The following is a 13,520-nucleotide window of genomic DNA, read 5'->3' as shown; positions in this document are numbered from 1 at the left end:
TTGCAGACACATGTGCTTCTATATGCAGTTAAAATGTCTCTAATATCAACAGTGAGAGGCCATTTTTCACATTTACAGCAGAGGTTTAAGTGTTTCATCACACACAGAGTATATGGAGTTCCTTCCAGATCGGAGTGACAAATAACATCTGAATGATGAGATTCTGCTCACAGCATGGCTACTTTTCAACTACAACTCTTCTAAAAATAGTTTCAAGCAGCGAGATAGAAAGCAGACAAAGCAATACAAGGGATAGGAAGTGTCATCTGTATCGTCTCGTCTTCCTTCTCTCTCCTCATTAGAGTGACGGATGTTAAGTCTAAACATTTCCTGGTTCACAGAGCCCATTTACTCAGTCTTCTTTCTTCTTTCTGACATTGCCCCCTCTTGGGTTGTTAAATTAGTTTACCTACAACCGCCGTGCTTTTAGGGACACCAAGGGAATTTCCTGCTCGCCGTTCAGCTTTGTTTTCTCAAGCTCCAGCTCCCTTGTATTGCTTTCTCATGGACCTCGAAGTTAACCGATGTTAAGTTAGGTCTAGTTTTTATTCTTTTGTTCTGTTTTCACAGTTACGTTTGTCCACGGTTTGTTCTCACAGTACGGAGAGGTATGGATACTTCACTATGCATCATCTAACACTTTTTATCAGTCTATTTCATAGAGAGAACAAGCACAAACACATATTGTCCCCTCTCTTGTGTTTGGTGGTAATACAGTCTGAGGATAAAGAGGAATGAAAGGGGAGTGTGTAGTTCTTGTAGACAGCCTTTTGTTCTGCCGTGTAGAAAGTCCTCAGCAGGGCAGAACCAGGCTCAGAACACCACGAGAGTATGCAGAGGAGAAAACACACATTAAAGTGCTGGGATAAAGAGGCTAACATGCCACAAAGAGTGTACGTCTGAGAGGGAAGGACAATGTGGATTACTCTGCAGGACTCGGTTTAAAGTGGAAGAGGAGAGAAATGGTGGAATTATTGTGCAAACACAAAACTTCCCTTCATATTTCAATCCTTTGAGAGCAATTCTGCACTGAAGGTTTGTGTGCATGTTGACGGAGCATTTGGTGCATGAAGGAAGTGCGGCCAGAAGGGCTTGAGAAAGGAACATCTGCGGTGGAAACTACCGGTCATATCTGCAGGAAACCGGGAGGAATCACTTAAAGTGCAAAGAAACGGCGAGTCAGAACTTGAGGGAGATTTTCAGGAGTGGCTGAGAGAGAAAACAAAAAAGGCAGGTTCTTTTTCCCCAGATCAGTCTTTGGTGAAAGATGGAGACCTGACGTGTGATGCGAACTTTGATATGTTCGGGAAGAAACTTGGATGGATGTGTGTCCGTGTTGTTCTGCAACGAGGAAGGTCCGGTCCATCAATCTATGGTGAAGACGGACTGCACTCCAGAGAGGCTGCAGAGAGAGGAAACAAAAAAAAAGGAGATGGAAAACACCCGTGAAACATTAGGAGACAAAACATTAGAAATCTGATGGGAAGAGGAGGAATGTGATCCCACTGGAAAGAGAAAAAGAGTTGGTAAAAATCTTAGAAAAATAAGATGAAAATAGAGGAGCAAAAAGAGAGAGATTATGAAAAACCTCAGAATTGGGAGGGAGGTGGCAGAATGAAACCAAGCGGAGTGACGTAAATGAGAAAGGAAATTAAGAAGTTGAGATCAAACAGGGGGAAAAAAAAAAGGGCTAAGATAACAAGCATGGGCACAGTGAGGCATAAAAATGGATCGGGGGGGTGGGGAGGAGGGGGGAATTAGAAAAATAGAAGTGAGAAGGGGGAGAGATAAGAAAGATGGAATAAAAAGAGAGAAAGAGGGAAAGAGGGAGGAGGGGGTGCGAATGAAAAGAGGGGACGTAATTATAAAATGGAAGAAGAAAAATCAATGCAGAGGGCATCATTGTGCCTGCAGGCGCCGCACAAAGAGGGTGGAGAGGAGCAGTGTGTCCATCAAACACTTACACACCAGCACATGTCAGCGTGACACACACACACACACACCACTTCAAATGGAGACTGAAGACAACAAGGATGAATCAAACAGATGAAGCAGGGAGAGACAAGTGACATTTAAAGCTCAATTGAAGCATGTGATGACAAGACACAAAGATCCATCCCCTCACCGCCAAACGCCCGAGTGGATCTGAGTGAATATGCAGAGGAGGAACTCCATGCTGCAGTTTTTCAACTTTAATTCAAGTAGGATGGAAACTCAGGTCAGACAGCCAACACAATCACGGGTTTAAAGGAAGTGTGTGAGTCGACTGGATCAGATGACGTTTCTGACTCCAATCAAAGGTAAAAAATTGGCTGAAAACTTTCCTCTATAAGTGAGACATTTTCTAAACCCCAATTTCAATCCACTGATCCTTGAGATTTATCAGATTCTTCTCCTTCACTCCTCCGCCTGTCTGAACCAGAACCTGATCCTGAAAATATCTGGAGGGACTGCTAAAGAGGCAGTATGTACATTTTTTATTTAATGACACATTATTAACCTTCAATATGAGAAAAATATTGTGGGGAATTTGTTTCTTACTTCATTCTTTTTGTCTGGTTTCAATGAGTACCCTTTAACATATTTAATGTTTCAAATTTATTTTATTGTTCTTTTAGTTTTTCATGTTTTTTGGGGCTGCTGTTTGAGAGTCCAGGGATTTCTGGCCCAAAACAGATTTTTCAGGGGGATGCTTTGAAATGAAAAGGTATGAGGCGTGCTTCCAAAAAACACTCAAAAAAAGTCTTTTTTCTCTGGTTATTATTTTTACCAGCATAAAAGTTGCCATGTCTAGTTGAGTTATTCTCTTGGTATTTTTGTTATTTTTATGCTTGTTAAAGAACAACCTGCCAAATAAATCTGTTTCTGGATTAATAACTAGTTTTACACGACATACATTTGAAAACAGATATGTTCATTTTCCAAAACAGAATCTGCGACAATTGGAATATTTTTTCCATCAGTTTTTCTCCAACACTGATCAGCGGTCAGGGGGTAGAGGCAATGTTATAAAATGGGATTTGACCTTAGAGTCACAGTTGCAGAATCCAAGCATCTTTATAATCCTGCCTCACACACATCTTCCCACAGAAACCATACAGTGTTTGCAATGAAGGTTGGTCTATTCTGCAGAAACACGGCCGTGCAGCATAACACATGGTGAGGAAGAGGACCTGTTCAGTCTGAGGAAGTTAAATGAGTCGTTCCAATGTAAAGATACAGAGTTATGAGTAATAGATAATCTTTCTGAAGGTACGTCTTTACGGAAAATATTGACAAGGAGCAGAGACATAAAATACTGCGAGATCAATGATGCAAAACTGCAAGTTTTTCAAAACGGTTCAGATTTCAAATGGCTGCATTAATGTTGTGTCAAAACTCTGAGTTGCACTTGTTTATCATTAGAGACGGGGTTGTGCAAATTCAGCCAATTCACCGTTATCGACTCTGAAGCATCACAACATCTCAGCTGCAAAGCATGTAAACAGCCTGAGAGCCAACACACACACACACACACACACACACACACACACACACACACAGACTCTTACTCTTGCTTAACTGAATTAGTGTGAGAGCTCATCAGTGCGGCGGGACCACACGCAACAAAAGACTGAAATTCATAACAGTCGTAGGAGGGCCTCGACAAGCTGTCAGCATGTTCCAAAGATCCCCTCCTCCTCGTCTTCAGAGAACGCTGAGAATCCTCCAAGCTCCCAACAAACACCACCAGGGACGACTCCTGGTCGATGTCTTCATTTCAACAATAGTTTGCATTATCGCTCGAACAAGCTGCTGCGTTTACACAGAATTTCTGTGGCTAGTTTACGTTGACGCTCCTTAAATATTTACATACGTGATATTCTGAGGTGCTGAATGAAGATCTGCGCAGACGGGCTCCTCTCGGGTTTCCAGTTTTTACTCGTCTCGTTATCCAAATTTGCTTTCTCCTCATCCACTCAGAAACAGACATAACACACATGTAAGCTTGTCATGTTTGTGCTTCCATCAGTTTTGAGACGATTAAAGAAACGATTGTTGCCATAAAGTCACGCAAAACATTTGAACTCACAATGCTTAAAGGGATAGTTCAGATCTTAGGTAGTATCTCTTTGAACAGTTAGTTTGGAGAAACAGAGTTAAATTCTGACCCCACTAATGAGCTGACAGATAGCCCGAGTGAGTTAGTTACAGAAACAATTAAATCTTAAAGAAATTATAGTGATTAAAGCAAAAGCTATTCTATAAACCTTTACACTAATGTCAGGTTCTCATTATACAGTGTAAAGCAGGGGTGTCCAATCCTGGTCCTCGAGGGCCACCATCCTGCAGGTTTTCCTTGTTCCTCTGCTCCAACACACCTGATTTGAATCAATGGCTGATTAACAGGCTTCTGCAGAACATGAAGAGGTGATTTAACCACTGAATCAGGTGTGTTGGAGCAGAGAAACAAGGTTTATAAAAGAGTGTCTGCATGTCAACAGCAGTCCACTTTAGTATCATATTGCATATGATACTCCACACCACTAGGGGGTGCTCTTGTAAGGACTGAAGAATGTATAAGTAACGTACTGCGGCGCGTGCTGCCAAGGATGTAGTTATAATTTGCTGAAAGGCTTTGTTTTCTATCAGCACCATAACATCAGACTAACATTTACCTCCTCATTCATGTCGGAGTTGAACCATTTCTCCAAACTGAGCTGGTTCAAAGATATGAACTACCACTTTAACACTTCATATTTTAAAATGTCTTTCATTCAGGTGAAACCGGTAAACAACGGTGTAAAAACAAAGAGCTTGTTCATCCCTCCGCTGGTGTCGTTTTAGATGTCAAGGACAGAAAAAGGGCAAAACACTCAGGAAAATTCTTTTTCTAAACATAATTACTACAATCTGCCAAACTTCAATTAAACAGACAGACGTGCGAATGCCTTGTTTCTGTGTGTGTGAGCTCCCGCGCCTGACACAAGATTATTATTTTTGTGTGTGTGAGGACAAGTGTGTGTGACTGAGAGGTAAAGAACACTCAGTTATTAAACAAACCAATTACAAAACCCACTTACATCTCAGGCAGGAGGGCTGACAGGGCGAGGTGGAGATCTGCTATCATTTACTGTGTCTCTCACACACACACACACGTTACTCCCAGTATTTTACAACAACTCATTATTTTAAGCCATCAACAGAATAATAAATGTGATTTGATCACCATGATCAGATGAGCAGCTTCTTGGAGACACCGAGTCAAACGTGGATCGTTACGTTCACTCTGCGACTCCTCATGGCGTCATCGCTCTCTTTTTACCGTGGATTAGTAATCAGAGTGTCTCCTTTAAAATCAAAACACACCTCGGCGTGCAGCTACATCTGCCACCTCTCTGCTCCAGATCTGGATGTAAAACTTGTAAATGATGAACCAGTTCTGTCCATCCAGGTTCTGTTTTTTTTTTTTTTAAGAATGAGCTGCTATCAGCTCTTGTGGAGGAAAACAACCCTGCTAAGATATTAATCTCACCCCTTTGTGCCACAGAGATTCGTTTCTGCTCATGAATTTTTAAAACCACACGACCGAGCCTCATCATTATTATGGGAACTCTTGTTATTTTGGGACATTCAGTGTTATGCTGTTAAATATACTTACACATGCTAAAATAAAATGTGTAGGAAACTGAGGCTGAAAGTCATCCAACAAGAGAAGAAGAAAAAAAAAAGGAAATGTGCTACAAATTTACTGATCTATTCGGCCTCGTCCACACGGTGGATATTTTTAAAATCTGTTATGTTTTGGTGCGTTTGCACCTCCTGTCCACACAGAGTGTGTGGTGACAAAAAATGGATCATATAGCAAACGCTTTGCAGAGCTTTGCAGAACCTTAATTGTGTGGTGAAAGGATTAATTGAAATGAAACCATTAATGATATCAGGAACAATAATCTTTGGGATAATCTTTAGTTTCGCCAAACAATGGCACGGCATGGGTTTTTGTTAAACTGTGTGGACAAATAAAAAATATCTGGACTAATGCAGACAGGACCTCACTGTCGACCAAGGCTGCAGGAAGTAGGGGTGCAGAGTGCTGCAGCACCCACTCAAGCATGCCAGAAGATGAGCGTGTTCAGATACACAGCTCAAAATTAATGAAAAACTTAATAAAAACAGATTTCAGTAGGGCTGCATGTGTTTAAATTGCAATATTCTGGTATTGAGTTTTATGAGTCTGAGATAAAAACCAGAACTGTTGTCATCGTATATCTGTGCGCAAAATATTACATCTGCTTAAAACCCACACAAAGGTGGACAGCTTAGCATAAGGTCATGACTGTTTTATAGTTTTATAGATACTGTCTGTCCAAAATATATGGCATGTTTTTTTTTAAATGTCCGTCTTCAGATCAGAAAACACGCACAGCCAGTGTTCGTTTCACTGCAAATGTCTCACAGCACCGCCAAACTGAAACATGTCCCCACAGCTGTGCACTCAACCATTCATGTTGAAAAACCAAGAACCTCAGCTATCAGAATAATCATTTCTACTAAAATCTGAGGCTGTTTTGCAAAAAGATATTTGTTGTATTTTTATTTATCAAGACTCAACGATTCCCAAAACCTGCAGAAAAATCTATCAAAGTGCCCCATTCCTGTCAGTTTTACATTACATGGTTAGTTGAATAGAATCCTCTGGGGTTTTTGCCCAAGTAGAAGCAGCAGCAGCTAGCTGTAGCATATCCCTTGCAGCTTCGAACACTTCCAGCAGGAATATCATAATATTTCTGCCAAAATAAATACAGTAATTAATGCAAAGTTAATGACAATGAAAAGATTTTCTAAACTGCATTCATATAAATCATTACAAAACCAGTGACCCAGTTTGGTTCTGGTCCGGCTCAAACTAGCCGTTAGCTCGTCTGAACTTAACTATTTCTTCAAACTGAGGCCAAACACAGAGCTATCTACAACAGGTAAGATAATGATTGTTCATAACCCCACTTCAGAAGATTTGAAGCCTTTTTTTAATAGTAAGTTGAGTCAGCATCTTTATGAACTCGATCTTTTCTGTTCAAAATAGATTATTTAATTCTCAAACCACTACAGCACATCTAACAGGACATTTTCCTCGTAATCCTTAACCAGAGCTCCTCCTGTTTGTATCACAGTGAAGTTAAGTAAATAAAATCTTTCTCCAACTAAGAAACGAGTAAGTTCTCTGCTTTTATTTTCTCTTATGTCAAGTTGGATTTATTTTTCCAGCGTCACCTGCCACAGGAAATGCTGACATCCATGCAGCTTAGCACATACACAAACCCCACCTCTGTGGTTCAGTGTCCTTTAGCTGCTCAGCAGGGGACAGTCACATTCAGCTTCCTGTTTTTTTAACCCCATTTCTCTATCATGCAGCATATCTCCTCTGGCGTAAAGCTGTCACACAGCCTTCGGGGCTCCAAGACGAGAATGCAAAAGAGCAAAAAGTAGAACAGCAAAAATAAACCCTTGAGTTATGCAAGAACATGTGAGCTGACATACATGCATCTATATCTAAAAGAGAGAGATTGATGACTCATAGTGTTAAACAGAGAAAAGTACAAGCGCCTCGTTTTGTTGTGACGAGAATGACTGGTGTAAGCGGCTCAACCCTCCAACATCATCGCTGCTGCTTGCAAAACACATCTGAGGTCAAACCATCTAAAAATAAAAAAGCCTGCTGCAAACAGCAGAACTCGACAGTATCTTTGTGAAGTGATAAATTAAATTAAATGATTGCATTGGCATTCTGAGAGTCAGTCTTACTTATTTTCGTGTCTAACATTTTATCAACAGCGAAACTCTGATAAGCTGTGCTTCAGTTAGGTAAGAGCGCAGCAAAAAAAAAAATAAAATAAAAAATGAAAAATAACATCAAGCCACGCAGGATTTTAAGTGATAATTGCACAGATTAAACTGAAAAGGTAGGGGTGTTTGGTTAAACTGAAGGCAGAAAACGTCTTGTTTCCTGTTTTAAGCCTCATGTCATCTGAACACCGACAGGAGCTTCAGATTCAGCAAAGGAAAAACAAATTCTGATCCAAATTGTTGCAAACAGCTCAGAGACAAACACTCACAATGACAATTATAGTTCAGGGCTTATAAAGTGGGGTTCTGTGGAAAGGTTATGAATGATTAATATTTATGTATATTTATATATACACACACGTGCAGCATCAACACTGCAAAAAAGCAAAGAATTTCAATAAACTGCAAACACAAACCATATATATCCATCAGATGGGCCTCCCACTAAAAACCTGAGCGAGGCATATATAAACGGCACCTTCTGCACTGAAAGACAGTGTTTGGGAATTTTTTGGCTTCACTGCAAGTAAAAGGCAAAAATGATGTTACATGTTTCCAACTGGAAAAGGAAGCAGAAGAAAAAACAGCCAGTGGTGGCTGCTGATGCTGACCAGAGGAAGATTAAGCAAACAAAATCAAAGTTTTAAGCTCAGTGGGAAAAAAAAAAAGAAGTAACAAAAGTCCATTATCGCGACTGTTACTGCAGAGAAGCTGAGTCTGCATTCAGCTTGTGTACTATGTTACATCCTTTGGAGCCATGAAAGAACATGATCCTAACAGCCATGTTTACACTTTAACAGGACCAGAAACAAAGTGGTGGAAACACTGAAGAAAGCAGGTAAGATGACAGGGGTGTCAAACTCCAGGCCTCGAGGGCCGCCGTCCTGGAGGTTTTAGGTTTTTCTGCTCCAACACACCTGATTCAAACATTTTAATCACCTCCTCATCAAATCATCAAGTTCTCCAGGAGCATGGCAACAAGTCGTCCATTTAAACCAGGTGTTTTAAAGCAAGAACACGTCTAAAACGTGCAGGACAGCAGCCCTCAAGGTATGGAGTTTGACACCCCTGCTCTAAGATGATGCAAAAACATCCATTGCCACAGAACCTCATGTTACTGTAATCAGCATTTTGACTCCTTTTGTTCATTTAGTTACCAAATTCTTGCTTGAATGAAAGCAGGAACTGTTTAGTTTGTTTTAGGGCAGACATTTTATGCTCAGGATGTAGTTTGAAGTGTGATTATGGATGCAGCAGATGCATCAGTAATTATTTCAGAACCACATCGCGGTCCTTTAAATCGTGAGGCGCCTAAAGATTCCCACCCTGAGTGAGCAACTGCAACATAACAAGAAACATCCCAGGAACATGCACAAGTTTTTAAATAATGTAGCAACAAAGTTCTGGCAATGCCTCTCTGTTAGGAGACTTTAAATAGTCATTTGGCACGTCTAACAATGTAGCAGCAACGTGTTGTAAAAAGTACAGTATACACCATAAACAGGACTTTTAACAGACATTACCATTTCAGCACCAACATCCCATCCATGTTAGGTCGTAACTGGGATGTTATTGTTGCCGGGGTGTAGTGTGTTTGCTGGGAAGACTTGTCGGTGAGAGATCTTTGAACTACAATGAGCTCATGTTTCTGCAGGGACAGATAAACACAGAAGGAACGGGACACAGTCGAGAGGTTGGCTACACCGTCATTAACCTTGTAAAACCTCGGCCCGCCCCGGTGATTAACGATACCCCATTATGTGCAGTTAAACAGCACCGGAGGAGGCTCTTTTCTCACACACCAAAGCAACACAATACAACCACACACATGAGCTGCGGCTTCTTAGAGGAACTCTCACTGGGCCTGACAGCATTCTCACACACCGACAAGAGAAGAAAAAATAGGGGCCCTCACATTTCACAGTGCTTAAAAAAAGATTTGTTGGCAAGTTGAAGAATGACCCACTGTGGCCTAATATCCTCTGACTGCTGCTTCTTTGGGTGCCACTTACATGTTTCCCCTCCCTGTCTTGTTCAAAGGTCCGTTATTGTTTATTACAATAGAACTCGGAGGAGTCCCCACAGAGGGCTCAGCGATAAGCAAAATACTCCGACAGAAAAGAGGTTTTTACCATATGAAAGGCGCGGGGAGAAAAGAGAAGGGGTGGGAGAAAGAAAAGGAGAGAGAAACTGGAAACGCGTGAAGTGAGGAAAGATGGAGGTGCGGGGATGCTGTGGAACTGTGGGGAGTGGAGGGAGAGGGATGAGAGAGTGAGGTGGGCGGGAGGCGAAGATAAAGGCAGAGCTGAATTCCCTGATGTGGCTTCTGTGCTCTTCGCAGCTCCTGCTCCAAGGATTACTGCATTTACACTTCGGCTTAAAAATAGCCCCCCGTGATAATTTATTTAGCTGGAGCGCGCCATCCTGCATTGTGTTTCCTGTCTGAGGCGCACTGAAATTCTTACTTACTTATTTATTTTACAATAAATCTAAGCAGATACTCTTGTTTACCTGCACAAACGGCAGCTTATTATATTTGTAATAATTCTTTTTGGGCTACCAAGTTGGTTTTATGAACTTCTGATACATTTGTCTTTTTGTAATAATAATAAAAAAAACACATTCTGCTTGTAATTTTAGAAAGATGTGAATTGTGCTTGATCTTTCGTTGTAAGTACATATTTAAAAAGGCGACACAGTAAGATTTATGCATTTGGAAGGTTAGCATTTATACACAAGGTTTCTGCTGAATCAGCCACTAATCACATTAAAATTAGTTTTGACATTTTTTTCCATGGAATGTAAGATAAACAGCCAAAGAGAGAAAACAAAACTTATACCACTGTTCTCCAAAAACACCTGTTGGATGTACTTTGTGCTCACTTAGAGAAAATCACCCGCCGTTAAGCTGCTCATCTCATTGTGCAGCCTTTCTAGACTCAAACAAGTCATTTTGAAAGTCAACAGCACTTAATGGAAGAAATGAGAGGACTTCAAACGGCGCAGACAAAATGGCTCGGTTGCCATCGTGGAGCGGGAAAAGTGCTTCAGTAGCTGAGGTTAAAGAGGGTCATCCATCTTAGAGGCACAGCAAATCTCATTTTCCACCAAAATGTGATGACTCGGCAACAAGGAGGACAGACTGATGTACACGGCCAGCATGGGGAAGTTAAAAAAACTCAGCATTCTCCATCTTCTGTTTGGCTCTTCCTCTGACTCGAACAGAGCAGCTGGTGAGTAACGATGACCTCACATCACTGTGTCGGTATCTGCTTCCTGCACAACCATCGGAGGAGCCGAGAACCGGGAGGCAGATTTTCCAACAAAACAATCCTAAAAACTTCCTGCATTGCGAACAGAACCAACAATAACACATTAAAATACAAAGAAAGAACACTTAAGGCTGGAAATTCCTCCAAAACAATTCTAACTTATTATATCTTAAACATTATCACCACCAGAAGTACAGAAATATGATTTTAAAAGGAAATGGTTACCTGGATGTGCTAGCTTGCTCACAGTGTAGCAGCTAAATAAAAGTCAAAACTGAGAAGTTAAAACTACTGATTTGGTTTCCTTTTAGTTTGAACCTTCAAGATTTTAAATTTAAAGGACGCTGATATAATGCTAAAGGACAGAATCGGTGTCAAATAAAATATATTTGATGAATACAGAGACGCGTGTGAAAAAAATAACTTCTACAAAACTGTCTGCTGCTACGAAGTTGTTTTTTTGTTTGTTTTGTTTTGTTTAACCATCATAGTTGCAGGCACAGCATCCTTTTAAAACAAAACTGCAGCATGCAGTTCTCTTTAACTGCGGAAAACATTTTCTTTCCGTTTTCCTCAATTTCCATTTAATCTGGCTCGTGCATCCGTTTGGTCCCTGAAGGCACCATTTCTACTGATGGCATCATTATCCTCTTACACTCAGTGACAACTTAAAGAAACAGTCTTTGGCAATTAGACGCACTCCGAGGAACATTTTTTTTTTTTTAAGATCTTTTCTCCCCTCGATTTAGTCAGCTGAAGAAAGGAATGGATCTTGTATATTCTGTAGATATGAATCTGAAGTGGAAGTACAATAAAGGCTTTTTTCGGCCACATAACCAATAACCATGAAGGAAAATTGAATTTTCTTCTCCAGTGAAAACTTTTGGAATCACTTTAATTCCCCTTGAGTGGCTCTCGGGTTTCAAGTTTAAACTAATTTGCTTGTCTGGTAATTAAATAAGAAATCAATTCGACAAACAATTAGTTCCTCTGGTGCATTCAAGATGGTAGAAATGGAGAGCCGAAGCACTCGTGTGTGCATACAGTACGTGTTCGAGCAAATTTCCCGAGCAAGTGAGAAAAGTTCAAGAAAAATGAGGCAGTTGAATTGATGCAACACTTAATGTCTGGTAAAGCAGTTTCTGTGATATTCTGCTGATGTCTGCACAGTTAAAGTTGTGACTTTTATTTATTTTTTTTTATAAAATCTTTTGCCACTAAGAATGCTACATGGAAAAGCCTTAGAACCAATGAAGGACATCATCTCAGTGTGTGGGACAAATGCTGCAGCGTCTCCAACAAAAGGGGGACATTACGGCACAATCTGAACATTAAAATGAAGTTTTCTAACCAATAAATGAGGTCCATCTGAATCAGTTCTTATTTGATTTTACATGTACAGCACTTTGTTGCAGCTGTGGTTGTTTTTAAAGTGCTTTATAAAGACGGGAGTTTGAATTTCAACACCTCCAGTGATAAACAAGCAAAACATCCATTTTTACGTTCATTCATTCACACAGTTTCAGCCTCACCAACCAGATCAGCAGGAGATAAACTGTGTGCTGAACATAAACACTGGCAGTTACATGATTGCCCAACTTTTATGACAAAACAAAGATGCCTACAAATCAAACCATGAGAAGAGGAAGAAAAAATAAGTAAAAACAGGGGGCTGGTTTTGCCTTTATCCACATTAGGGTCAAGAATTATTTAGGGTCCACAACAATTTTTATAATATATATATATATATATATATATATATATTTCTTTTCCTTTGAATAATTGTTGGCAAATCAGAACCGTCACCCCCGGCTGACCAGGAGTGTAAAATGGTTGAATGTTGTGATGCAGCCTATTAAAAACTGTTGAAATATGAGTGCTGGCATGTTAGCAATGTTTCAAGAACTTTGAAACCTTAAATCACATAATAACTAAGTCGAAATAAACAGAAAACCCTGATATAGTTGTTAAAGTTTTAAGATTTTTAAGTCATGTATCAAAAAAAAGCCCAAACCATTTGGAAATCCTCTCTTCTTAACTGGCTCTCAGGGACGTCTTCGCTCTCTTGTAGCTCAGTGTTGACACAGAAAGCCCTTCCTCCAGCCCCTCAAACCTCTGCTGTTTCAAAGCAAACCACCTGAAGTGATTGGGCATTCTGCGTGCGCCGCCTGCTCCTGCTGACTCGGTAGCATTCAACGTATATTTACCAGCTGGGGGCCTGAATACATAATGAAATTCCCCCCTGGGACCATACTGTACCTGCCACTGCGACACATCACCCTTGAGCGAGACGCCTTAACCTCGGTGCAGAACCCTGCATCGTGCCAAGGCGGCTGTGTAAATGCATATAATATTGGTGTCAGGGCGTATAGGTCCCAGCGGGTACACTGAGGCTTCTACAAGCAAAGGGGGGGGGGGGGG

At 40.7% G+C, this 13,520-nt stretch overlaps 1 protein-coding gene across 1 annotated transcript in view; it reads right to left on the bottom strand.

The window, feature by feature from the left end:
- Window positions 1–372: 372 nt before the first annotated feature.
- The window catches only part of samd12 (sterile alpha motif domain containing 12), a 98,837-nt gene continuing 85,689 nt past the window's right edge, over window positions 373–13,520 (bottom strand). The window contains exon 5 of the mRNA XM_017429726.3: window positions 373–1,402. Within this exon, the coding sequence (XP_017285215.1) occupies window positions 1,371–1,402 (32 nt within the window). The 3' untranslated portion in view covers window positions 373–1,370. The remainder of the gene's footprint in view (window positions 1,403–13,520) is intronic.

Source organism: Kryptolebias marmoratus, linkage group LG5 (assembly GCF_001649575.2).
Source record: "Kryptolebias marmoratus isolate JLee-2015 linkage group LG5, ASM164957v2, whole genome shotgun sequence".
Lineage (NCBI taxonomy): Eukaryota > Metazoa > Chordata > Actinopteri > Cyprinodontiformes > Rivulidae > Kryptolebias > Kryptolebias marmoratus.
This window is presented reverse-complemented; position numbering and strand designations above follow the sequence as displayed.